The 26,380-nt window shown below is 44.7% G+C and overlaps 8 protein-coding genes across 9 annotated transcripts; 3 read left to right on the forward strand and 5 right to left on the reverse strand.

Annotated features, from left to right (window-relative positions):
* Positions 1 to 149: 149 nt before the first annotated feature.
* Positions 150 to 2,067, reverse strand: LOC108101301 (integrator complex subunit 14). Its single transcript, XM_017205602.2, has 2 exons — positions 1,455 to 2,067; positions 150 to 1,397 (listed from the first exon to the last, which is right to left on the reverse strand). The coding sequence occupies exons 1-2, from the start codon at positions 1,993 to 1,995 to the stop codon at positions 175 to 177; spliced, it is 1,764 nt and encodes a 587-aa protein (XP_017061091.2). The 5' UTR covers positions 1,996 to 2,067; the 3' UTR covers positions 150 to 174.
* A 609-nt stretch (positions 2,068 to 2,676) lies between these two features.
* LOC108101316 lies at positions 2,677 to 6,752 on the forward strand. Its single transcript, XM_017205619.2, has 5 exons — positions 2,677 to 2,793; positions 3,414 to 3,569; positions 4,654 to 4,873; positions 5,010 to 5,589; positions 5,739 to 6,752. Exons 2-5 carry the CDS (start codon positions 3,481 to 3,483, stop codon positions 6,512 to 6,514), a joined length of 1,665 nt encoding a protein of 554 aa, XP_017061108.1. The 5' UTR covers positions 2,677 to 2,793; positions 3,414 to 3,480; the 3' UTR covers positions 6,515 to 6,752.
* Positions 6,741 to 8,296, reverse strand: LOC108101317 (dehydrodolichyl diphosphate synthase complex subunit NUS1). 2 transcript variants are annotated; one of them, XM_017205621.1, is made up of 3 exons: positions 8,180 to 8,296; positions 7,512 to 8,095; positions 6,741 to 7,207 (listed from the first exon to the last, which is right to left on the reverse strand). In XM_017205621.1, the coding sequence occupies exons 2-3, from the start codon at positions 8,001 to 8,003 to the stop codon at positions 6,863 to 6,865; spliced, it is 837 nt and encodes a 278-aa protein (XP_017061110.1). In that variant the 5' UTR covers positions 8,004 to 8,095; positions 8,180 to 8,296; the 3' UTR covers positions 6,741 to 6,862. The 2 variants fall into 2 exon arrangements, with proteins under 2 accessions (XP_017061110.1, XP_017061109.1); XM_017205620.1 differs by having other exon boundaries at positions 8,156 to 8,291.
* A 2,257-nt stretch (positions 8,297 to 10,553) lies between these two features.
* LOC108101308 (adenylyl cyclase-associated protein 1) lies at positions 10,554 to 15,346 on the forward strand. Its single transcript, XM_017205610.2, is given in 8 exon segments — positions 10,554 to 11,122; positions 11,901 to 12,438; positions 12,620 to 12,744; positions 13,274 to 13,413; positions 13,415 to 13,620; positions 13,684 to 14,231; positions 14,296 to 14,819; positions 14,881 to 15,346. Coding segments are annotated over 8 exon segments (2,394 nt in total). The 5' UTR covers positions 10,554 to 10,893; the 3' UTR covers positions 14,965 to 15,346.
* Positions 15,347 to 15,390: 44 nt separating this feature from the next.
* On the reverse strand, positions 15,391 to 16,269 carry LOC108101310 (vacuolar protein sorting-associated protein 29). The gene has a single exon (XM_017205612.2). The coding sequence runs from the start codon at positions 16,169 to 16,171 to the stop codon at positions 15,623 to 15,625; it is 549 nt and encodes a 182-aa protein (XP_017061101.1). The 5' UTR covers positions 16,172 to 16,269; the 3' UTR covers positions 15,391 to 15,622.
* A 90-nt stretch (positions 16,270 to 16,359) lies between these two features.
* On the forward strand, positions 16,360 to 17,643 carry LOC108101309 (general transcription factor IIH subunit 3). The gene is made up of 5 exons (XM_017205611.2): positions 16,360 to 16,448; positions 16,510 to 16,690; positions 16,746 to 16,941; positions 17,006 to 17,424; positions 17,485 to 17,643. Exons 1-5 carry the CDS (start codon positions 16,418 to 16,420, stop codon positions 17,555 to 17,557), a joined length of 900 nt encoding a protein of 299 aa, XP_017061100.1. The 5' UTR covers positions 16,360 to 16,417; the 3' UTR covers positions 17,558 to 17,643.
* Positions 17,644 to 17,693: 50 nt separating this feature from the next.
* LOC108101334 (5-methylcytosine rRNA methyltransferase NSUN4) lies at positions 17,694 to 19,267 on the reverse strand. Its single transcript, XM_017205643.2, is given in 2 exon segments — positions 17,694 to 18,453; positions 18,456 to 19,267. Coding segments are annotated over 2 exon segments (1,509 nt in total). The 5' UTR covers positions 19,240 to 19,267; the 3' UTR covers positions 17,694 to 17,728.
* Positions 19,268 to 19,610: 343 nt separating this feature from the next.
* On the reverse strand, positions 19,611 to 24,171 carry LOC108101332 (sialin). Its single transcript, XM_017205641.2, has 4 exons — positions 23,974 to 24,171; positions 20,685 to 21,692; positions 20,215 to 20,501; positions 19,611 to 20,153 (listed from the first exon to the last, which is right to left on the reverse strand). Exons 1-4 carry the CDS (start codon positions 24,011 to 24,013, stop codon positions 19,971 to 19,973), a joined length of 1,518 nt encoding a protein of 505 aa, XP_017061130.1. The 5' UTR covers positions 24,014 to 24,171; the 3' UTR covers positions 19,611 to 19,970.
* Between the last annotated feature and the right edge of the window lie 2,209 nt (positions 24,172 to 26,380).

Raw genomic sequence — 26,380 nt, forward strand, 5'->3', positions numbered from 1 at the left:
AAAATATGCGGCTCTACGATTTCAGTTATATCTTAAATTGAGAATTAAATAAAATTCAAGTTTCTGACTCCAATGGCATACCTATTTAAAAAATAAAACTTTATTTTATTATTGTTCAGCTTCTGATTCGAAATAGAAACAAATTTTTGTTTACATAAAGACACAAAATTTATTTTAATACAGATATGCAGGGGCAGGAGCCGTGGCAGCTGTGCTACCAGCATCGGAAGCTCCCACTTTCTGCAGCGGAATAATCGTGGACTTAATATCTCTGTTCGAGGTCTTGCGCAATTCCGTTGCCGCATGCTGCAACTGCAGGGTGCACTCGCTGCTGGCTCCATTGAGGCTGAGATGTGCGCATTCCTTTTCTAGCAACATTGCCAATGCCTCCAGCAACTCTACGAACCCCAGGGCCAAAGCAGCTCTCCGAATCCGATTTAGCTCCTTGTAGAAATGCTGCGTCTTGTCGGGCATCTTCTTGGCATGCCGCAATACCTTCTGTACGTCTGACTGAAGGCTGGCCTGTCGAATCCACACAACACTGCTCTGGGAGTAGGATCTCCGATCGGCACGGACCGGAAAACTCGCCGTCTCTCCTGGCGCCAAGTCCTCGGGGAAACCCAGCAACTCCAGATCTCCCACCCAGGGTATAACATTTGTGCCAGGCGGAAGTATGTTCAACATTAGGTTTGATTTCTTTTTGCCATCTGTGAATGCATATATGAATCCGTACCACTTCTCGCCTACTTTTACCAAAGCTGCCATGTTCTCCATTTTGAGGGCACTGTGAAGGAGCACACAAAGGTTTTCCTTTTGCTGCTCCGTCTGGGGACCGGGTTTTAGAACAATGGTAACATCATCATCACCACTCTCTTCAGTGTCCTTTGGATCCTTGGCGTAAAAGTCTTTTATGTCGGATTCCAATTTCTCCAGCTCATAGTTAGGATTGCTGGCGTCCAGATTGAGTTTTGGTGGCTTGGCCGCTGCCGGTAAACTTCCGGATCTCCGGCTTCCTCCACTCTTTTCCCGCTCCACTTTTGGCAGCACCCAGTGACGACTTAGAGTGGCCGGCGAACCGATGTCGGATAGGGCAAGAAAGCCACACACCTCAATTTTCTGGTCCAAATGTCGGACGGTGGGTTCCCTGCCGAAAACCAGTGATTTTTGCTCATACGGTGACGTGGGTGGCCAAAGTAAAACGGGCGCCTCCATGCGGAAGTAGCTGCCACATTTTAGGATCACCTCCGAGGATTTGTAGCTGGTCTCACACAACCGCTCGATTAGCTCGAAAACCGTAGTGCGTCCCAACTCGCTTTTGTGGCTGGGATTAGGGTTGGGATTGGGATTTCCTTCGACTGTTTCGGCAGTCTTAGCCGGTTTGGTCATGAAGAGTTGGCCTAAAAGGGAGATTATACTTTTAGTATACTTGGTATTCTGCACGTTTAAAACCTTACCCTTTAGGGAGACCTTGTCTAGTAGCTGCTGGTAAACCGTCAATCCCCTGGTGAAGTAGTGATCTCCATGCAGTCCCAAACAAATAAAGTTTAGGTTGATGTTGGCAAGGGTTTTCAGAAAACTAAACTCCGGTTCTGATTCCTTGCCGGTATAGGCCTCCAGGAAACCCGTGATTGAAGTGTTCCCAAAACCGAGGCCACAATCTGTAAAGACTACCACCTGCAGTATATTTTGGTTGCCCCACGGCGACATTATGGACACCACCGCTTTCAACATGCTCATTAGACAAGCCTTGTCCATCGGCTCTACTTTCTTGACAGCCTGCCGGATTTGGTCGTAGTCCCGGGTGAAGTCCACCTTCAGTTCCGCCGTAGTTGTGTACGCAAGCAGACCAAGGTGCTCCAGTTTTCCGGCAGCTGTGAGGTTGTCCAGCAGGTGCTGAATGCCTTTAATGGCCAGCGATTGGTAGGTGTGCTCGTTTCGTCCTGGAACAGGACGAAGCATTGATAGCGATGCATCCAAAGCTATTAAGGTTGGCATCTTGCTCAAAAAATCGGATTAATTTATTTTTTCTTTCCGGCAAGTTTTGTTGTTTACGCATCTTCTTCTTCGGCTCCAGCTGAAATGCTATTCACAACGAAATCTGAATATTATTCCAAGTGAATGTTTGTTGTCCATGAATTGCCGCCAAACAAGAAATTCAAATTGGGATATTTAATTCAAAAAAATTTACGAACTCTAAAATCATGCAACGTTAACTTTTTTTCTTCAGTATTCTTAATAACATGCATTATTTTATGTTTTGGTTATGAAGAAAGTTACATAATTGTTCTGGATATTTAAAAATAAAGTGTAATTAATTGATCAGTAGTTGAATGGATGCTCTTTAAGATTTTATGCCAGCATAAATGAAATTATTTTGGAAGTGTGAAGCATCTCAATCAATCGATATGGTACGCTTGCTTTTTAATTGTCTTGATTTTGCCGCAAAAGGAACTGAAGATCGTCACCCCTATCATTTGTTTGCATTTCACTTAATGCTTTTGTATTAGAATAAATTGAATTTTAATTTGTTGCCACCCCGATGCGGGGAGCTTACCATCTCGCGATTTTAATGACATTTATTAAAAACATATGCAATGCGTCGATCGCCACCAGCTGAGAAAACGGAGAGCAGAGAGACAATAGAGGATCACGGAATCTACTCTGGAATAGTCGGCCGATCCAGCATCATTCGGTGTTGAAAACTCGAGCTGTGAGGACGTAAGTGCTCCGATTTTAAAACAAAGTGATCCAAGTGTGTGAAAGTATTTATTACTTAATAAGTTTCCTAGACAAGTAAGTACATTACTAGCACATCAAATTTTAAAATCAATACAGAGATCACTGCTTTTTATATACGGCTCGTAATTTATCAACCTTTAACCCAAACCAGCGTCCTTATCACTGCGAATATATTCAGTCTATCTTGAGGCGTTTATTACTCATTGATGGTGCCGTTATTTTTGCGCTCGTAAATTTAACTCGCTTGTTTCTGACCCAATTTCCTCAATGCATCACTTCCTCTCCCTTTTGAAGGAGAATCTGGCACATGCAGTCCGATGGATATTTTTGCGTCATTTGTTTATCGCCGCAAGAACAATATCGCCGATTATATGCCCCTCTATATACATACTATACACATTCATCGAGGTCTATCCGCACAAAACGGACAAGGAACCAATTCGCTTTGTTTGCAGTTGTTTCAGTTGCAAATCGGTGGCAATTCTTTATTACTTGTTTGCACCCCCATAAATATCGTTCATAAATTTTCCCATATTTGTTTATACACTATAGTTATTTGCGATAAACATTTTGAGATGTAATTCGCAAGGAAATGTTTACCTCGAAATTAGCAATCGATGGATGATCGCCGCCATTGCAATTTATAATACTTTTTCCCGTTCGTTTCTCCTTAGGTCACGCAGTGGATTTGCATCCCAATTATAGATCGGATCGGATCGGACGGAACGCACTATTTAAACCATGGAAGGAGGAAGTCGAACATTTCAATTAGTATTCCTAGCTCTAATTGCAATCGCACAATGGCAAACGATTGCTGCGGGACCCGTCTCGTAAGTAAATGGGATTGATCAATTTATTTTAAAAATATGAGGATTTAATGCTCTTTTTAAGTTATCTTTTCCTGTATAAAAAAAAATATCAAATAGTTTTAAAAACCATCTGAAATATAATTGCTGTTTATCAATGCTTATTCAATTTATAAAGAAATTTAAAACACGGTCCATAGGACCGTGTTGCCATTAATTTTCATTTCTGTCTTCCACAATTCATATTAAAAGTTATTAGAAAAGTTTCATTATAAGAACCAAAACCATTTAGATTTTTAAGCCTAAAAAGCCCAATTAAACCACTTTGAGTGGAGTGCACTCGAAAACAATATCTTTGAGATAGTATCTTATAGAAGGGGGGCGGTAATTGGATGCTCAAACTTTCGGAATCCCCGCCTCCAAACTCTATTCCTCTATTCAGAGGAACCTCAGTTTCTAGCTCTCCCTTTTTTATGGTTCTGACACATGTCACACATTCGTTCGCACTTGGCTCCGGAGTGGTTCCCAATATAAATAATACCATTCTAGAGATCCCTCCTCTGGGAGTTTTTAGCGAAATGTGCAAGACTTCAGAATTAAAAGAAGTTGTCGGCGCCTGGGACCATCGCAATGGAGTATGGATGCAGTCCATGCACAGCCTCATCCACATCCACTAATGACTAATGCCTTCAAAGGGAAGCCAAGATGTTGTTTGTTTGTTTATTTTCGGACTTTGGACGGGACGGGCCCTGTTTTTACTGCACACTTCATGCAAATGGTGTTGCAGAGGGGATGGTAGCATGTGTTCTATGTTCCCCTCCAAATGTCTATGCCCTATCCATCAGCATCAATGCCTTTCACACACAAACAGCTTTCGGAATCGGGGAATAGGGTTCCTGACCCTGAGATCCCTCCCACTCACCACTTATCCCATATTCCATATCCACGATCCACGATCGCGATCGCGTCCCTCAATATTTATAGACGCCCTGATGGTCGGTGGTGGTCCCATCTATTCTGCATCTGCATCTGCACCCCGACTCCGATGATTAATGGCCTAGAGCGAGGCTAATTTTAAGAGCTCTCCTTTTCTCCCGACTCTTTGCAGCAACGAGGAGCTGCGGGGAACCATCCAGTCCCTGATCTACTCCTACAACCAGCTGGACAATAAGTTGGAGCGACACGAGCACAGGGAAAGGGCCTTGGGCGAACTGCTGAAGAAGGCTCTCCAAACCCTGCAAAAGGGCCAGAAGAGCCTGGAGCCCATCAATGGCAGTTTCGGGCGACTGGACGAGAGGGTCAGCCAAATAGAGACCATGCTAATTACGGTGAGTCTGGAGTAGGTTAAAAAATGTATTCAATTAGTTAAGAATTTCAAATGAAAATGGATATCCAACTTGAAGAAATTATAATCTAAACGATGAGAAATATAAATAGAAATATTACTTTTATTCTGAACTTTAGCAAGAGGAGAAGTACAACACGCAATCGGATCGATTCAACCAGGCCACGGAGCACATGTTCAAGTGGATGAGGGAGAACGACGAGTGCTTCAAGAGACCACCAGTTAGTGCCAACCTATTAGCTCCTCCAACCACGCCCCCCGCCCCAGCCATACCCAAGGAATTCCTGGAGGAGCAGAAGCGCCTCAACACCCAATTGTTGGAGGAGATTCAGAAGCTGTCGGCTAGTGTGGCCTCGCTGAAGGAAAGCAGCCAAAAGGCAGTCGTGCAAACGCAGCAGAATTTCGAGAGTCTTCCCAAGGGACCCGAGTTGCTGGCCCAGATCGAGGCCAAGTTGCAGGAACACGCTGCCAGCGTCACCACTGCCGCTCCTCCCAAGAATAATGAGTTTGAAGCTCAACTCCTGGAGCGTCTGGACTCGCTCAGTGGAAAAGTGGCTAATATCAGCGAGACTGTCCAGCGGCCTGCTGCTCCAGTTGGCCTTAACGATAAGGATAAGGCCTACATCCAGGAGCTGAACAACGAGACACTGAATGCCTTGGCTCAACTGAAGAGCGAGTCCTCAACTGCACAGAAATCGGGTAAGTAAATATTTAAACATAAATAGAGGAATTAACTTAACAAAATACAGATAATTATGTAACCTTATAATTCCCATTAATAATTTCGTGTTCCTTCAATTAAGCACTACTAAAATTTCATTTTTATTCAAATTTATTTTCCAACAAAGCCTTGACGGAGACCACGGAGCGACTGCAGCAGACGGAGGCCAACATCCAAGCGGACGTTCGCAAGCTTTCAACGGACTTGGGCGCTCTCAATGAATTCCTCGCTTCGGCAAATGAGAGCAATGCCAAGCTGAACGAAGGACTGGAAGCCCTGGGCAAGTTCAACAACATCATGATGACCAACTCGGAGGTGGTGCTGGACACACAGCGCAAGGTGGAGTTCGGCACGCTGAATGTGGTGCAGCGGGTGGGCAAGCTGCTGGAGGAGGAGACGGCTAAGCTGAGTGAGCTGCTGAAGGAGCGCTTCACACTGCTGGACGGAACGGTGGTGAGCACCCAACAGGAGGCGAACAAGAACATCAGTGGGCTGCTGGAGACGGAGCTGAACCAGGTGTGGCACCGCATCGAGATCATGGCCGGCGAGATCAGCCAGAGCAGTGAGATGCTCGGAGTGATTCAGTCCGCATCCGATGGCTACATCAACAGCACCCTGGCCACGATGATGGGACTCGGCAGCCGAGTGGAGGAGACCAAGAAGCACATGATCGACATGGACGAGAACCTCAACTTCCTATTGGGCAAGCTTTCACTGATGTCCAGCGAGTTCGCCAATATCAAGAAGGGCCTGGCCGAGTCCCTCGAGGATCTGCGCAACTCCTTCCATGTCCTCCACGAACGGATGCCCACAGGTCCGGGTCCTCATAACATCGACAAGAACAAGTACTTGACCGATGTCAATCTGCTGTCCAAACGCCACGCTGAACCTGAAAGGGAGTAGTCGGATTTAACGAGAAATAAAAAATACAATACTTCTAACCATAGCGTATAAGTCTGCCCACTTACTTATAATCATTTAGTTGCGCTTAAGCCTAAGGAAGAATCTGGTATTAAATGTAATCATGGTTATCAAAACCTATTCATTGAGTGGATATAACTTAAGCGCAGCTGTACATATTTATGCAAATTGATCTTAAAACTGAAAACCCTGCCCCGAATACACTTCATTACGAACAATACACTTTTGTGGTTTATTCTTACGAGCTAAAGGAATTCCTGGCGATAATTTACATAAAGTTAAGGTAACTAGTTAATATAAGGGTTTCGTTTTCCACTAATGGCGGCGTGTCTACGTGCCCCACCGTTGTTCGCATCGCGAGTACTTGCACAGGATGTTGGCGAACGTTTCCACGTCGAAGCGGCGGCCACTGGGATGCGTGTGGAACTCTGTGAAGCGCACATGCCAGGGCAGCAGACCATACGTGCACGTCTGCCTGGAGAATACCATGCCCAACTCTGGTTCCGGGGCTTCGAAACCGAGTCGCTGATTTAGCATGCCGGTGATCTTTTCTGTAAGCGCCTCGCGCTTCTGCTTGAGAAGATCTTGCACCATTGGCGTCTCCCTACCTTGGTAGAGCTCTCGGCAGACGTCGGCGATTAGAGCATGGCCATCGGAGGGGCTGATTTGATGTAGCTGCAAGACGGAAAAGCCAAAAACTCAATTAAAACTTGATAAGGCAACGACGATTAGTTCCGGGAATCGGTTGAGATACCCTTGCGAATAGTTGATTGATTTCGTTTTAACTTAATCTTATTACATCAGATATTATTAGGCATGGGAAACATAATGAGTTTTTGTATTGAAACTGAACTTTAAAACTAACAGTTTAAACATGGTATATGGTTAAACATAAGCTAAAAATTTGTTTGCAAGGGTATTAAACGATTCGTTATCCGGACACCCACAATCAGTTCGCTTATCAGTTCCCGCCGCTCACCTGCAGTTGAGTGGAATGTGAGCCATTGGCCCCGTTCACATAACCATTTGTCTTGAGTTTGGGCAGAGTCTCTGAATTGCTGGGACTCGGTGGCCATACAAAGGATCTGCCTTTCTCCTCGCTGGTCGAACGACAGAGTTCAGCTAGCTCCACATAGCCCTTGTCTTTTTCCCGCCTGTCGTATAAACTGACATGCTTGATGCCCACAAGTAGGGCAAAGTCGAAGATCCTCCGCAGGAGCACCGCATCCACACCAGCGTCCGCGGGCGAGATGACCAGGACCAGATGCTGTGGCGTCTTGGTCAACTGGGAGCGGCAATCGGCGAGCACGCGCCGCTCGTGGAGCTCACGTGCCGCTGGGCTGCGCCAAAGGTCATATGACCAGCTGACCCACAATGCATTCAGGCGCTCTCGCAGCCGCCAGAGCAGCTCGTAGCTGCCGATCAGGAGCAGCAGAATCCTGCCTAGCAGGAGGCACAGCACCTCAAACATGTCGGAGGGTCCAGCAAGCAGTCCCTTTCGCTTGGAGTCCGCTCCTGTTGCTTCTTCGATTCCCCTTCGCAGTGTACACAAGCGAACATAACCTGAAAAACGGGACATGGATCGGGGGATTAGGGGATTAGGCGAGCCGGCGGACTACCCACGGTTATCCAGGGTCACTTGGCTACCTGCTCAGTCACTTGGGGCGCGGGGTCATCGTGTTATCCAAGCCGATCCAAGTTTTAACCGATGCGCTCTCTCAGAATAATGAAGTACGTGTTCTAGAGAGTGACCAGATGGGGTAATCAAAATATACCAACTGAACATGTTAATATTGCATGCTTGCTTAAATTTAAAATTTTTTTTTAATTTAAGAAAAGTAGTTTTATTTATAATTATGTTTTATAGTTTCCGGTGGAAGACGTGGGTTTTATGAGTATTAAATCCCACCTGAAATTTCATAAGGCGGATAATTACCCGCCTGAAAAATAACGACGGCGGTCGACAATATCAGGGAGTTGCCTTCACGGGGAATTTACTCAGAATCACATACGATCGAAACGAGAAATAGCTGGAAATCTTAGCGTTACGACTCGAAATACTTTTAATGCGTGCATTGAAAATTAAAAATTTATTAAAATTGACCAATTTGTTTTTTTTTAGTTAAAGAAATATATAAAAATACTAAAATGGAGATAGGCATTATAGGGTTAAAGGCGTTGACGTTCTGCAGCTGTCGTGTTGTGGTCACACTGAAAGCCACGCCAAGTTTGCTATTATTTTCGCCTTTGCCGGTTTTGTGACTTGTCTTCTCGTCGGTTCTACGAAATAAAAACTGCAGTCCTCTGCCAAATCAACTGATAAAACAAAGGTGAGAAACGCCAGTTATATGCTTTCTCTGTTGCACAGTATTTATTTAAGCGGGGCTTTGTTTTTTTTTTGCTTGCCAATTCTAATTCGCCGGCTGAAACTGTCTGGTGAATTTTTTATAGGCGAGGGGTGGGTGGAGGGTGCATTTGTGGGAGTGTGTGTGTTTGCTGGCCGTGTGGGTGTTTTTACATATACAACAATACAGCCAAATAAAAGAGCCAAAGACAAGAGACAGCTGTGTGATGGCTATTTTTGTGTGATTCATTTTGTTTGTAAAATAAATTCTATATAGTGTATTTTTAACTATGATTTCATATCCGATTCCATGCCTTCTAATGCTTTTAAATTAATTGCCAGCAAGTGTATGCAAATTAACCTTTAGCAGGTGCCTGCTTGGTTTGTTAACCCCATCATGATAAAAAAATAACTACTCAGCTGTTGTGGCCATCTTTTGTTTTTGTTTCTGCTGACTCACACACAGGCAAACGCACACACCGACACAAAAAACTTATATATATACTATGTATTTACGCAAGACCGAACCCAGTTGTTTGTGTTTGTATGCGGATGACTCAAAATATTGGCCAAATTGCGCTATCAGCGAATTGCGATTGAAAAGAGAGATTACTAAAAGTTATGTTTGCTTTCGGTGGAAAAAGAGTTACTTCCTTTCCTTATAAGGTGCGAATTTTAAGTTTACCATTTTTTATTACTTGTAATTCGAGCTCTCTCACGCACACGCTTGTGGTCTAAGTAACGGTTCCTCAGCTGCAGACATTTAATCTTCTTGATTTCTAGTTTTTTTCCTCCTTTTTTCTTATTTTTGCACGCAACAAACGCATCTGCAGCAAAAACAACAACTACAAGGAGAACTAGTATCGCCAGGCGAAAGTTGAATCTCGGTTTACTTCTCTTGTAAAACTTCCTCCCCTTCAGAGATACTGATTTATGTGTTCCCCCTCTAATTGCCAACCTTTGTTTTAAGCTACTTAAAGACAAAAACAACTTCACCGGTGCAATAAACTCATTGCAACTTAACAGCTTAAACAAAAACACGCAAAATCGGGAAAAAGCTACGTTGAAAGTGGAAGTTTTTATACCCTTGCCAACTACTATAAAAGCTTAATGCTTAAACATTTCCCTCCAATAGAAAAAAACAGAGGATTGGAAAAATTCCAATATGTACATATGTATGTATATAGATAATTTTATGGGAAAGGCTTTATTTTTTTAAAACCAATAAATCTAGAGGATCGGCAAAACTTTCCTCACTGCCATACAAACAGATAACAACCGAGTCTTTTGTAGCCACTGCAGGGTATGGCAAAAATCAAAGCAATGTCTGCGCAACTCTCTCAGAGAGTTTTCCCATTTTCCGCCTCGAACTGAAGCTTTCTCTGCTGCAAAATGTGCATGATTTCGATGCTTGCATAAATCTTGAATGCCAGGCCAAAAGCGGGTAATAATGAAACACATTTTCATTGCCAGTTGATGGCTGGCCCGAAATGGTCAAACGCAGCGGCTTTAACCCGAAAAAGGCAACAAAAACTCAACAGTTAACAGCGGGGCTAACTCTCAGCAATTAACAGCGAGAGAGTCCTTCGAACTCGAACTCGAATCCGAAATTCCAATCGGAATCCGAACGAGTGGGCGTGCGCTTCGTTTAGGGTGTGTTCTCCGTGTGTAAATCGCATTTGTGTGTCATTTAGTCCTGTGCTTGGTAGTCACTTGACCCAGTTGGAGGTCCGGAGCATTTCGTGGACCAGCCTAGCCTTCATTTTAATGTGCCAATATATCTTTGGGCCAAGGATATACACATAGCTAAATGAGCAAGGAGTGGCCTCCGTTCTGAAGCCTCGAACATAATTTGTAAGACTGCTGCTGCTGCTGATGTGATGTGATGCCAGTGTTGTGACCGCCGCTTGGGCAAATCGGGGAATCCGAAATCCACAAACGGAAATTATATAATGTGCTTGATTCATATTTAAAGTGTTGAATACCGGGGAAATCCAAACAGAAAACCGCCTGCACAATGTTCTCCTGCTGTCGATCGAATCCCAAGGCGGGCAAGAAGGAGAAGGATAAAAAGGGCGAGGAGCACGAAGAGCAGGCCAACGAAAAGGGGGAGTCCCAGCCAAATGGAAAGTCGGAAGTGCAGAAGGAGTCACCAAACGAGGATCCAAAGAATCCTGACACAAAACCAGAAAAGGAGACCAGCCGAGCGGATAATCCAGCAGATGAAGGCACCCAGGAAAACATTGGTATTGACGCAACCCTAAGTATTATGTACTCGTACACCACTCTATGTACTCTCCGGCTTTTGAGCTCAACAGCTGTGTCGGCTTTCGTGTTCTCTCCGGAACGAATACCCGTATCCGGCCGGCTCTCAACCACTGCACTGTGTTGCAGCTGACCAGTACTTCTCCCTCTTTTTTTTAACTACTTAAAGAGGCTTTTATAGCCCTTTTCAGTTCACTTTTCAGTTGTCTTCACTTTGCTTTCCATTGAGTTTATTTCTGTACATTTTATAAGTGAAGAATATCAAGGAACAGCGCCGATACGCAGTTGATTAATGAGGTTTTGCTAATGACATTGCATACTATGTATGTATTAAAATCATACGCATCGATCAATGTGTTCGTAAAATATAATACTTATCTAGTTGGGCTTCCAAAATTAGAAACACAGACGAAGGTTAAGGTGTTCTCCAAATGAATAAAATAATATTGAAACATATCCATACTTATAGAACTTTTAAGATTTCTATTTGTTTACGATTACTTAACCGCAGCTTAGTCTACGATATTCAATCAAAGATAAAGAATGAGAAACTAACTACTTAATTTATCAATGACCATGACATCATAGTTGTGATTGAAAAAGCTTTGTAAACGCGATAAATAACAATAATGAAACCAGGAAGCGAGTGAGCGAAGACTAAAGCGAAGTAATCAACATAAGTATCGGCGCTTTCCTTGATGGTCGTCTGTGTAATTCGAGCTTCATGTAGAGTAGTAATCTTGAGCAACACTTCCACAGCCCAACCAACCCAGTCTGAAGCGGCTAATAAATCACCACCAAGTCAAGCACCAGCACCCGTTGCAGTTGCAGATTCAACTTTAAGGCCAGATTCCGCACCCAAAGAAACGGAGTCGTTGGCCCGCTCAACGCACTCTTCCACATCCACGGCACCGCCCGCCTCGATGACCAGCGCCGATGCCGAGGAACCGGATGAGGTGGTGGTGGCAGCAGTTACTCCGACCACACCGCCACCCCAACCACCGCCCACCAAGAGCTGCCTCTCCAGACACAACTCCACACATCAATCAATTAAGAAGAAGGTGAACATCAGCAACCGGGCGGAGATCATTGAGCCGGATCCGGTGCCGCTGCTTCTGCTGGCCAGCCACAACCAGGGCTCCCTGCTGGACGACGACGAGGTGTTCTCCGACTCACTGCCTCCGCCGAAGAGGGAGAGCATGTGTGCGCCGTACATCGAGGGGGATGTCGTTTCGGAGACAGTGTTCTTTGCCCACGGACTGCCCTCCTGGTTCGATGACGAGCGACTCAATGAGCTGTACGATGGTTAAAGTCTTTCCACAGATCCTGTACTGGTTTACCGATACATGCTTGGGTTACCCAACCTAGGTGTGGGTCCAAAACTCAAGCAAGTTTCGTTGAAACCTTTGCAGGCTGACCTCTTGCGCTCCTTTCGTATCGTTTGAATATCGCCTCCTCTGAAATCGTTCCATGTCCAGCGGCTGCATCGAGCCACCGGTCACGCCGGTGGGACGCGACGAGCTGGAACTGAAGCGCCAGCGACTCTACACAGAGCTCCTGCGGGCTGCTCACGCGGCTGTGGAGCACAGCGTGGCCGTGCGGGGTATGCGAGCTTCGATAGAGTCCGATTCTTTAGTTCTTTTCGCTCTCAGATATTTGATGCTCGCATAAAGATAATTGACTTAAACTTAAAATGTTAGCTACAAGAAAGAACGTCGTGTCCTTAAGGCTCACTTATCTTTTTAGCCAAACATCAAAAGCAAAGTCAATTAACTTTATTCAAGTGTTCAACTAGTACTTCTCTCTTTAGTTGTTCCGTTGAATCTTGTGCCGTTTTTGCATGTCGTATATTACTTTCACTCGTTGGGATTAGCTCCTTTTGCATCGTTGATTAATTAATGTTACGAGCACTTTTTTTATTCACGCATCATCATTCACAAACTCATGTTGAGATTGTTCTCGAGAAGCTTTTAGTTCAGATATTGTGAATGCACTTTTTTGGGGGTTTATCACTCTGAAACATCACGTTACTTATGTATTTATATTTCCTATGGAACTCAATGTTTTTTTAGTACTGTTGGTCAACCCAGCTTTGTTAATATTTTCCTATCTTTACGCGGTTTTTGGTTCAGATAACGAGCCGGAAGCCAAGCCCACGGCTGCTGCGGAGCACTTGGAGAGCATTTGCGAGCGACTCGACCGACTTGTCGACCGATTGGAAAGGACTTTAACAGCGCCACAGCCCATTGAACTGCCCACGCCCACTCTTCCGCCCCCCGCCAACCGAAGAAGAAGTTGAAGGAGCTCTTCCAGAGAAACCAGAAACACCACCACCACCTCCACCGCCGCCCAGCAGCAACATGAGTGTCGCCGGATTCGAGGACATTGTGGCGGGTCCGCTGAGCCAATATCTGACCCTCTCCGCTAAAATTGGCGGTGATGTGGCCCAGCATGCGGAGCTCGTCAAGAGCGCCTTTGGGTGAGTCAGCGTGGGTGAGTCATAGATGTGCAAAGTAATTAAAAACATTGTTCCCGCCAACAGCTTCCAACTGCAGTACGTGACGCTGGCCACTCAGATTGCCCAGCCGGCGCAGCCCAAACAGGCGGAGCTCCTGAAGCCGACCTCGACGCAGATCAGCGCCATCCAGGACTTCCGCGAGAAGCACCGCTCCTCGGCCTTCTTCAACCACCTGTCGGCCATCAGCGAGAGCATTCCCGCCCTGGGTTGGGTGTGCGTGGAGAAGACTCCGGGGCCGTATGTCAAGGAGATGAACGACGCCGGCCAGTTCTACACGAACCGCGTGCTGAAGGAGTGGAAGGAGAAGGACGTGACGCACGTGGAGTGGGCCCGCGCCTGGGTGCAGACCCTGACCGAGCTGCAGGCCTACATCCGGCAGTACCACACCACGGGTTTGGTATGGTCCGGCAAGGGAGCCGCTCCCGCCGGCGGTGCCCCGCCACCACCACCACCTGGTGGTCTGCCCCCACCGCCACCGATGCTCGATCTGAGTGCCCTCAAGCTGGACAGCGCCGGAGATGATCGCAGCGCCCTGTTCGCCCAGATCAACCAGGGTGCCGACATCACCAAGGGTAAACAGTAATTTAAAAATTCTACTTCAAGCTTTTCTAATCTTTGTTTTTGGTTATGATATAGGCTTGAAGAAGGTCACCGGGGACATGCAGACCCACAAGAACCCCTCTCTGCGTACAGGACCGGCTCCCTTCAAATCGCCCGCCCAATTGGGTGGCAACAAAGCTGCGCCCGCTCCACCGACTGCTGCGAACAAGCCGCCCGTTTTCGAGCGCGATGGCAAGAAGTGGATCATCGAGTACCAGAAGAACAACACTGGCCTGGTGGTAGAGAATGCCGAGATGAACAATGTGGTGTATGTGTTCCGCTGCGAGGGATCCACGCTGACCGTCAAGGGCAAGGTGAATAACATCGTGTTCGACTCGTGCAAGAAGTGCTCGTTGCTGTTCGACTCTGTCGTGGCCTCCGTGGAGTTTGTCAACTGCCAGAGCGTCCAGATGCAAGTTCTGGGCTCAGTGCCGACGGTTTCGATCGACAAGACCGATGGCTGCCAGATGTATCTGTCTAAGGACTCGCTCGGCGTGGAGATTGTCAACTCCAAGTCTTCGGAGATGAACATCCTCTTGCCCGATGCCTCCGGCGATTATGTGAGATTTTACTGCTTAATCTTTGTTTTTCTTTGATAATTGTTTTGTGTTTTATTAACAGACCGAGTTGGCTTTACCGGAGCAGTATAAGACCACGATTGCCGGCAAGACCCTCAAGACTGTTTGCGTCGACAGCCTGGGCTAATGTGGAACTCCACCAGGGGATCCAATCCATTGCTTTTCCAACTGTCATCGGCAAGAAGCATGCATTAGCCAGACAGCAATCATAATTGTATTTAATGTTAAGTGCAAAGTTTTCGTAATTCTGAGATTTTTGGATCAAACTTTTCGTAATGGAGAGACGATGTTGCCAAACTTTGCTATCCTGGCTAGTGGAAAGTATTTATATAATTTATTTCGACGGAAAAGCGATGGTCACAAAACCGAACCCAATGTATTTATATCGAGAGTATGTGTAATGAAACTGTGCACGAAATTCGAACTTTTTAAGCAGACTCTTTACTCGATCATCAGAAGGAACTCTTTTTATATTCTATTTAAATAAAATTTAAACATTTTTTATCAGATAAATGTGATTTTGATGGGAATGGGAAAAAGTTGAAAGCACATATCACTTTGTGTAAACGTTTATTAATTGTTCGATAAAATTCAAACAGCAAGCTTCATTCGATTTCAATTTCATTTTCTATTTAAATAAAATGTCAGCACTTTTTATCAGATAAAAAAATGAGAACTTGATTTATTGCTACATACATTTACAATTTCTTTAATTAAGCCAAGCTCAGAATGCGGGGTCCGGGGGTTAATTTGGTTGGGAATGGCTGGTGGCTAATACTAGGACCCTATATCTTCTTGTACTCGATACGCTCCACCTTGACCTCGTCTCCAATCAGCTGGTAGACATACGTGACCACAGTGGTGCTCTGAATATCCATGAGAACAAAAGAGGGCACCACATTTGTGTCCAGCGGATTGAAAGCCCCCGTGGCTGATCCCGGATTGATGTAGAACTTGTTCCCGTGCTCGTAGGCCTCGAATTTGTACGTGTGTCCTGTGATCAGGATGTCCACGTCCAACTGTCGCTGTATGAGGGCCAGTGCCTCCGGATCGCCGCGGGGAACCACCTGGTGACCGTGGCACAGGCCGATCCGGAACTGGCCCACCGTGACCACCTTCTGCTCCGGATATGTAAGGTTCTCATCGAAATCACCGCGCACTATGTGCACATCGTTGGCCAGGGATTTTAGGTAGTCGTAGGACTCCTTGGTGCAAATGTTTCCGGTGGCTAAGATGTGGTGGATGCGGCCCGGCACCAGCAGCTTCTTGAACTTGGCCGGCAGGCTGCTACACCGGTGCGGAATGTGCAGGTCGCCGAGTACCAGAACGAGCATGGTGTCCTTTGTATTACGGTTTGTTGTGTTTCCCAAAAAAAATTGTGAAACGCCCAGCGAATCTGCCGATAGGTTGCAGCGATAACAACTACTGTGCGTCTATCGGTGGTGGTGGCATTTTTCAGTTGGAACATTGGAAAGGTAATTCTGGCGGGGATTGAAATATAAACAATGATTTTCTGTACTGAGGCACCCTACTTAAAAATCGACCTTTGCGCATCTCTACCGATAACATTGCCGGCGAAAATGGAAGCGGACCAAGCAGCAAGCAAAGAATGTGCGTATTTAAAAACAAATAAATACCTAAAAACAACAAAACATAAGCATAAAATTTACAGCCGAGACATGCATCGATCTCCTGGTGATCGTGCTGGACACGAATCCCTCGCAGCACATAGTGCGCCAGAACCCACAGAACCTTACCCAAATCCTGGAGGCGGTGATTGCCTTCGGAAACGCGCATCTCATGCAAAAGGCCCAAAACAAACTGGCTGTGTTATCCTGCTCCCATCATGCCACGTGAGTAGAGTCCTTAGGAAATCGTTTCTTGTAAACTGATATTTTTTTCCTGCAGAAATTTCCTGTATCCGCTGCCTAGGAGGCAAGTGGAACTGCGTCAAGTGGATGGACAGTATGAAGCGTTTAGTTTAGTGGAAAAGACAGTAAAACAGCAGCTCGGCAGCATTCTTATGAATGCTCCACGTCTCAGTGCTCCTTGTGAGAGTCTCCTGGCTGGCAGTATGTCCATGGCCCTGTGTTATATATCTAGGGTAAGGAAACCTTTTATGACAACCCATTAAATCGTATTTTTAATCCAATCTTATTCTTCTATAGCTCCAAAGGAATGTAGCACCTGGCGTTAAGATGCATTCCCGCATCCTGGTCCTGACCGGCAGCAACGAGTGCGCCTCCCAGTACATGACTTTCATGAACGTCTTCTTCACCGCCCAGAAACTAGGCATTGTGATCGATACCTGCGCATTGGACAAGACACTAAGTTTGCTCCAGCAAGGCTGTGATATTACCAACGGTCAGTTCCTGAAGGTCACCCAGTTGGACGGGCTGCTACAATACCTACTGTGGGTCTTCCTGCCCGCCCCGCAAATCCGTCACAAGTTGGTCCTGCCACCACCGCCAAAGGTGGACTACCGGGCCTCATGTTTCTGCCACCGTGAGCTCATTGATATTGGTTATGTTTGTTCGGTTTGTCTTTCGGTCTTCTGCAAATATAGTCCAATTTGCACCACATGTCAGTGAGTATCAGCAATGCATTATTTGACTAAATTTATGATGATGACATTTTTCCCTTGCAGCACAATTTTCAAGAATCCAGGACCTCTGCCAATCAAGGCTAAAAAGAAAAAGAAGACCGATAAGCAAATGTAATTCTGGTAGTTCCAAATACTGCTCACCGAAAGAAGCAGTACGATAAATATAAGGTATTTTTTAATTAAAAGAAGGCATTACATTAATTGCGTTTTTCGAAGCATCATCTTCTGCGCGGGAATCAAACAATTTAACGTATAGAACTAACATTCAACAGCTTTATTTTTTTGATCACATATTTCTGGTTATTTTGCTGAAATACATTGGCCCAAAGTTAGCTGGCAGATAGGGCACCACCATCTGTCCATATTTGAGTCCTTTGGGATGCTCAAACTTGAAGACATCGCTGAAGAGCGCCGTATGCTGACTAAGATCCTTGATAGTGGCTGTAATGCCGTGCTCCATGAACACTTTCTGTAGTGCCATGTGCACCACACCATCGTTTTGGATGGGCGACAGCGAGCAGGTGGAGTAAACTAAGCTGCCACCTGGACGCAACAAGCGTAAGCAATTGGCTAAGATGCCTGCCTGAAGCTCGGGAATACGCAGACGCTCCTTGATCCTTGAAGGCTTAAAAATATTGTTGTCCTGTTCGTTGAGCACATGGCGATCCGTGGTGCAGGGCACATCCACCAGGATCTTGTCGAACTGCTCAAATTGGTCGAGGTTTCGAGCGTCACTCTGACTGAAAATGAGCCGCTTTCCAGCCCATCGTTCCTTGTAGTCAAACAGGTACTCCTGCATCACTTTGCGCAGCTTATTTAGGCGGGATTCCTGGATGTCATTACACACTAGCTGGTCCAGATGCAGGGTCTGCAGCATGAGCAAGGACTTGCCGCCAGGAGAGGCACACGCATCGAGCACTCGCTCTCCAGGCTTCACTTGCAGGAAAAGAGGGGGCAAAGTTGAGGCGCCATCCATCATGAAGTGAGAGAGGACGCCTGTCAAGCACTTTTGGGTCCCTTAAAGTCGGAGCAGTTCCCCTTTTCGTAGGTGTACAGGGAGAGATGCTCCGGGAAGTAAAACGAATCCTCCGGTTCAACAGTGAGTGGAAAATCGGCGCTGGTTTGGTAGTACTTATAGTGTTCCGACTCTGCCACCCAATCCTCCATGCCCTTGATGCTGTGGGCAGGCATATATTCGTACAATCCACCAGTTCCGAACTGGGGATCCACCAAACGATTGTCATCCAGCTTTACATCTTCCTCCAAAGCCTTTGTCAAGCTCTGTTTAAAGGGATTGCTGAATTCCTCAGGCTGCTTTTCCTCTATGTTGTCGAACTTCAGTTGTTGTGGCAGGGGATTAGCTGCACCATCTTCCCCTGAACTCGGGTAAATGGAGGCCACCTCGCGTTCCTGCTGTTTTCGCAGCAGTGCATCCAGTTTTCCCTCTATTTCATGGCGGGATTTACCCTGTTCGGGCAAAGTTTCCGTGCTGTCTTTCAGACGTTCCTGGGCCAGGTTGATCAAGGACTTCATGTTGATGGCTCCATCTGTTTCCAGCATGCTGCAAGTCTGCTCCGTGTCCCCGAAATTGTTCACCATGGCGATGTACTTGTGCCGCGTGAGAAGAGCCGCCCGCATGTTCTTCCACCGACTGCCGTAAACACTCCCGTAGAAATCATCGAAGTTTTCAAGAGCCCGGTCGCAATTGTTCTTCTTGTTCTGCAGGACGTTCCATCGCTTTTTGGCTCCGCTTTTCCATCTTCTGGGCAGCAGGAAAACGTTGCGTACTTTCAACATTTTACACAACTGTGGAGACCGGCAAACTGATTACATGAAACCATATGTTTCTGCGAGATTATCGATAGATTGGGAGGTGAATGGGGCTGACTTTTGGCGCCAAAAACAATCGAAATTTAAAAAGTGATAAGGAAAGTTTAAGTGGGAAAAATATGGGTGTGTATAGTTTCTATTTTATCCATAATTAGATTTGTTTGGTTTATATTCTGAAATGAGTACACAAGTTTAATAGCAGTTCTGAACACGCCACATATTGTTAGGCTAAAATTAAAATAAAGAAAGAAACTGCGGGCATTCACCTTGCATTTCCATAGAAACTGAAGGTGTTGCCGATTTGCCCTTTCCTCCCAATATGAAATAAACACAAGGCATCCACTAACACGTCGCTTTATTTGTAGACAACTTTTGAAATCAAGAGTGTTAAGTACATTAGGCGGGCTGAAGTGCTTGTCCGTAATTGCACACGGCTACTAACTAAAGGGTTACAGCGATCTAAAACGTACAGTGCATCCTCCGAATGGAGAATCTTAAAATCAGCGCTTCAAAATGATCTTAAAATATTTCGAATGTCAATGGGAAATCCCTGAGATAGTTTCGAAACCAGATTTTAAAATCTCCACTCCAGGGGGGCATTGCATAATTTGTAATTGGTATTTACAGTCCAGTATTGACCATTTTATTCGGTGCTAGCAGCGAGTAATTGAGGCAGGGTTATTGAAGAGAGTTTGGGCTTAGGACTTTGCGGGCAGCTCCTTCAACGGAGTCTTTTCATCCTTGGCCTCGGGATCCTTGGGGGAACCAGCCTTATTCCACGACTGTTCGGAGCCAGAGCCCAAAAACACAAACACGAGGAATTCCAGAGCGAACAGGACAAGGGTCACGCCGAAGATGATGCGCCATGCTCCAATGTTTTGCTACGAAAATAAATGAAATCATTAAAATTTGGCTGGGAAACTGGGTGAATGTAATGCTTACATTTCCCTTGGTGACAAATCCCACGAAAAGAGGCACCACAATTCCAGGTAAAGTAGCCGCCGTGTTGGTCAGCGCAACCAGAGTTCCGGCGAAATTCGGTGCAATATCGATGTGGTTGGACAGGAAGCCGGAGAACATGGCACCCATGGCCACAATGCCGACGGACATGACGGACACGGCCTCATAATGGCGACAGCCGATGTAGCAGAGAATCAGCAGACAAACTCCAGGAATCAGAGTGCAAATCGAGGTGGCCGTCTTGCGGGCAACCGTGGTGGTTATTTTACCTTTAATCGAAAGGAAGTATATGAAATAAAAATATAAATTCTATTAATAAGTTTAAATGATTGAAAATAAAGTACAGAGTAACAAAATCTATAAAGGGTTTTTAAGATCAGATTATTTTTTGTATAATACGTATAGGAGGTACATTTAACTAATATAAGTAAAGAATGTGTATCCCAACTCACCCTTGGCCTGCAGGCTGTCCAAGAGCTTTCCGAGGCAAATACTGAAGATGATCATGGGGAAGTAGGGCATGGCACTGAGTGCCGCGTTGCTGGCCACGTTGAACTTGAGCACCTGCTTCATGTAGAAGGGGATCTCGATGAGGAACATGTACCAGCCGAAGTTGTTGCACGTGTGTGCGATGAGGATGGCCCAGAAGGGCACGGACTTGAAGACCTTGGCCCAGGGGACCGGGGGATGGTGCTCCACCTTCTGTTCGGTGCCCAGCGAGCTGGTGATCATCTGCCGCTCCTCGGGGCTGATGAACCGCTGCTTGTTGGGATTGTCCTGCACCAGGATGATCCAGAGCACCATCCAGATGCAGCTGAGGGCGCCCATCACATAGAACACCGATTCCCAGCCCCAGTTGGCCGAGCAAACGCCGGCGAGGAGGATCGAGAGAGCCGTGCCCGCCGACGTGCCCACATAGATGATGGTGGACATGACCATTCGCTCGGTGGGCGGAGCCCAGGCGGCAATCATCACGTGCATCGCGGGGAAGGAGGCTCCTCCGCCGACGCCCTCGAGCACTCGCATCAGGATCAGGCCGCCGTAGTGCAGATTGGTGAATACCGGAGTGAGCAGGGTGCACACCACGTTGATGGCCACCGAGAAGAGCATCACCCACTTGGCCGAGAAGTTCTCGGCCACGTGCGCCAACGGGATCTGGGAGACGAGGTATCCCCAGAAATAGCAGCTCAGCAGGGTTCCCTGCAGCGGTTCGCTCCAGTCGAAGGGTCCGTTCTCAGGCGCAACGCCTGCTGTTGCATTGCCTCCCGGCGGAAGGCACTCCTCCACCTGGCTGCCATTCGAGCTGGCGTGCTCCGAATGGCTACTCTCTCCGTGGGCCTTGATGGCCGTGTGGTTCAGCATGGCCACCATGGCCACGCTGAGATTCACCTTCAGTCCGTAGACAATGGCCATGCCGATGGAGCCCAGCAGGGCCAACACATAGCGAGCGGGCACAAGTTCTGAAAGCAGAAAGTTTGGAAAGGTTGGAAAAAAAATAAACAAATTGTTACTCCACTTTCAAAAAGATTAAATAGGGTATACCGAAGTTACAGAAAATTACTTTAAAACTCTGTACTTTCAAATAAATAATTTTAAATAGTATTAAGCATATTTTAGAGTAAATTAAACAATATAAAGAAGAAAAAATAAGAAAAAGATTTACTTCCAAAAATATTTTATAGGATATACAGAAGTTATAGAAAATTGCTTGAAAATTGTGTACTTTCAAATAAATTATTTTAAATAGTATTTAACATACTCTAAAGTAAATATTGCCAAGTAAAAAAGAAATAAACAGAAAACCAATTTATCAAAGAAAGCAATATTGCATAAGCATTTTAAATATTTGCTCAGCAGCGTGGGGCAAGCCAATTTTTTTAATGCCGGCGATATTCCTATTGGCCAATTCAATTGCTGTTCGACGACTTTCAATTAACGTTGATACGGAATGCTAAATAAGACCATTTAAGCAAGTTAGGGAATTAGTTCTGGGCTTCCTTTTTCGCCATTTTTCGTACGCAAAGGAGTGGAGTATTTTTAGGGACATGACACCATTTGGACACAAGGAACCCAGTCACCTGGCGACCCACGAGTTCTTCACAATAGAACTGTCCCCCGATAAGTGGCAGTTGGGAAGGGTCAGTATATAGAACTATTGCACGCGCACCACCGATACCAGAACGATTATAATCCGTACCTTTTGAAATCGGAAAGGGGCAATCATGTCTGGCAATTAAGAGCGCACGTTGCGATAACGAGGGTTATAAATTCGTGGTCTTTGTTTTCAATTTCACTTTCATGGCTGTCAAAAGTGGGCCTTTCGAGATGGCAACCCGATTATTTATGTTTGCTAATTGCTTAAATGATACTGTGGGTATTATTATATCAATGCCTTAGAAAAAGTCTATCATTTTTCTTGTTCTTTCGAGCAAAGAAGATTATACTTTTCACATTGATTCAAATTTGAAGTAATTATTATTGTAATTATTATTATTTTAATTATCAATATGATAACGAGATATTTTTTTACAATTCCTAGAAGAGTATCCTGTCCTCGGTGGACTCTTTCTCTCTAAACACTTTATTACTTAATCTTTATTTGACTTGGGCTAAATGCTGGAAAGCACCAATACCTTTCAGTTGGCAAGCATTCATAAATTCCCCCAGAGTTGTTTGATTAGGTGGGGCGTGGTGGTAAAGCTCAAGTGCTTAGGGTAATCTATAAAGTGCTAAATTAAGGGCGACAGATCCAGGATAATGTATCCATTAAACACAATTATATGTCTTGTTTGCCTTCGCTAATTATTTTGAGAAAAATATCACAATTGTTTTGAGAACAATTAAATAAGCATTTTATGACTTTGCAATCTCATCTCTATTATAAAATATTCAATTTTAGAAAGACTGACAGTTGATTGATTTCTCTTATGAAATTCAATATTTCACAATAACTGATAGTAAAAATATAAAATTACAGAGAAACTATTTCATGAAAAAAAGATAGATTACAAGCAGCTATTGATATATTGATATAATGATATTTTGTATTATTATCAATACGTTAAACATTTTTGTATTCACTGTCTGTGTTTATCATAAAAAAACTCATACATTTCTGATTAGAAATTTTTGAAGCAGACCCCTCTGTGAATCGACTTGCGTTTATCAAATATGTTTACACGTGCCGCATAAAATTTTCGCAGTTTGATTCGAGTAAACAGTATTATTTACCACACTCAAAAGCTTGGCAAACCGTCGCCGCTTTTGTTGGGATAGGTAGACGACTTTCAAGAATGTCGCGTTTGTTTGGGGTATACCTATATACAAATTGGCTATATATTTATTGTTTACATCTTTGACTTCCATTCGACCTTGTCCGGACATCAATCCCTGGGCATAAAAACGACAAAAACAAATCAAATATTCCCAGTGGCGTGGGCAGTAATCTAAAAAAAGCCGCAGCAACCTAAACATAAAGGATATGGCACACACACACACACACACATACACAGAAACACAAATGAAGCAGAAATAAGGAAGATTCCTGGAACTCACGCACACGAACGACCTTTGTGCCGGTTTCGAGGTCAAAGTTTTGTCTTTAATTTTATCTTGGCCTTGCGAAATACTTTTGCCCACCCACTTGTTGCACTTGTGCATCGCCGGATGATGCATTTTCCGGATGCAATCTCGAAACAGATGGTTCAGATTTATTGACCAGTGAACTAAACGTTAACTTACTGCCCAATATGCTGCCCTTGGCAGGCACCTCGTCCGTCATCTTGGATATTCCGAATATTTAGCTGGCGACCCGGAAAATGCAAATAGTTTTTCTAACGGACTGAGATATTTATTCTCACGCTTCGGATATAGCGAAACCGAAACCGAAACCGAATCGAGATCCGCGACCGCTGCCTTCGAAAGTTGCTCACCAACTGAAGCGGCTAGCTGGAATACTCTTTGATTTTGTGCGTCGTCCCCAAAAAATTCTCGTTTCACCGCGGTGTGCGTGTGTATCTGTGTTGTGCGTCGTCTATCTACGTATGTGGTGGTGGTGGCGGGTCTCGAGTTTTGGGATCTTGTTCTCTGGCACGCTGAGTGGTTTGCCTGTCGTTAGTCGCGTATCGTTGGCTTCGGGTTTTTTTTGGGGCTCGGAAAATGTTTGTCATACTGGCCGACATTTGACGATATACTCGTATACCACAAGTTGTATGCCTCATTCAAAAAGCGCCACTCCCCTCAGTAAATTTCGTTTGGCTTTCGTTCTATTGCATCGTTACCTTTAGATACACTTGGTTTGTTACCACGCTGGGTTGTGGTCCCTGCTAAGTTGGCTTTTACAAATGCGCCCACGCATTTGACTTGGCCAGCATATCAATGGTCTTGGCCCGTGTTTAGGCCAATTTCGAAAGACTTCATGAATGAAGGGGAAATAACAATTTAAGCTTTTAATTTACGAGCAGTCTTCGCAGAATTTTGATTTGATTTGAAAATGGTTGTATTTGAAATTCGTTCAGACAAATGATAATGATAATGATAATGAGATATATAAAATAAAATATTTCAAATATGTTGGAAGTATTCCAAGATCCTACAAAACAAATAACATAGTGGAACTTTCTTATTAAATACAAATAATTGTTATATAACTCGGCCAACTCAATCCGACACGACAAAAAAACATACAAATAGAAAAAAGAAGCTATTCGCATATTAATTAGTTGTTAAACATGCAAAACGCGTGCATGAAATTAGTATAAATATGGTTGGCCAAACTAGACCCATTGGCTCATCAAGAAAGCCTAAACAAGTGTATTCGAGATATATTTATAATTGTTGCCCAGTTATTGCGGTGGTTTTTATTGCGATCACTTTGTGGTTTTATGCGTTCGATCAGAGAGTTTATTAATTTAAATGAATTCCTTATTTGGACAGTTAATTAACGCCAATCTTCGTAGTTTTTCAACGGATTGATCTCATGATAAGAGGTGCGAAATCGTGATGCTCGTGAGGGGGAATCGCTAAAACAAACAGAGTGAGAACTACTAGTAAAATAAACTTTTTAATTTCAATCGGAAACCTGTTATCTTTAAGCTTATAATTTAGGCAGTTCCGTTTCTGAACTTTCTTGAAGTAAAGCGGCCTCGAAGTAATTTCCTTGTTTCTTGGACATAAAAGGTTCTTCTTTCTGGTCATTGCTCATTTGCTGATGAGATATGCAAATGTCCCTCGAACTCTATGGCTCCCATTCATACCCGCATTTGGTTGCTTCCCCACCTTTCCCCCAACTTCAAGCTCCAATGCCCTTGCACTCGTTATCCATCCGCACACACTCCATACATATTAATGCCTGCTTTTTGCCATTTTCTGTGTTGTTTGTACATATTTAGTTTTCCTTGGACCATATGGCCACAATTTGGGTAACAGTCGGGGATGTTTAATGTATGATACCCACCAGATTATGTTTGTTTGACAAAGGAATTAGTTTATTATTTGCTTAGTTTCTTGCAAATTTGAATAACATAAATCAGTTATAAATAAAAGGTAATTAAATAACTGAAATTATAATAACTTAAAAAAAATTTTTTTATTTTTACGAGTTTAATGCACATACCAATCTCTAATAAATAAATATCAGTATCTGGACCTCAGCTTCGCAACTCTGGGTGCTTTGTTTGTTTGCCTTACTGTTTATGGAATTGTTTATGGCTAACAAGGGCCTGCTGGCCCGGTCTGTTTGCATAAAGTTGGGGCTCATCAAGCGTCCGGGGCAGAACTTTGTTTTCAATTTCCAGTGGCCACAATAGATGGCTTCATGGCTGCTTGGACTTGCATTTGTGTCATTGGGGTTCGCATGGACCATTAAAGAAGTACAACGCAGAGTGTTCGTGTTTTGTAGCCTAGAACAAAGTATATACTTGGGTACTGATGATGGTGATGGTGATGAAACACCCATCTGAATTCCGATTGATGTGAACGCGTGTGCGGAGTCCAAATTGGTTTTTATTTAGTTTTTGGCACACACTTCGCTTGGAAGTCCAAAGTGCCCGCCAACCTCCCCTTTTCCACTCGATGTGCTAGTTGTTAATTGGCTTTCATTGAATTGTCTCCCAATTTCCAGTTATCTAACTTTTTCCTCCAAAATTTT

This window comes from Drosophila ficusphila, unplaced genomic scaffold, assembly GCF_018152265.1.
Source record: "Drosophila ficusphila isolate 14025-0441.05 unplaced genomic scaffold, ASM1815226v1 contig_412, whole genome shotgun sequence".
Classification (NCBI taxonomy): Eukaryota; Metazoa; Arthropoda; class Insecta; order Diptera; family Drosophilidae; genus Drosophila; species Drosophila ficusphila.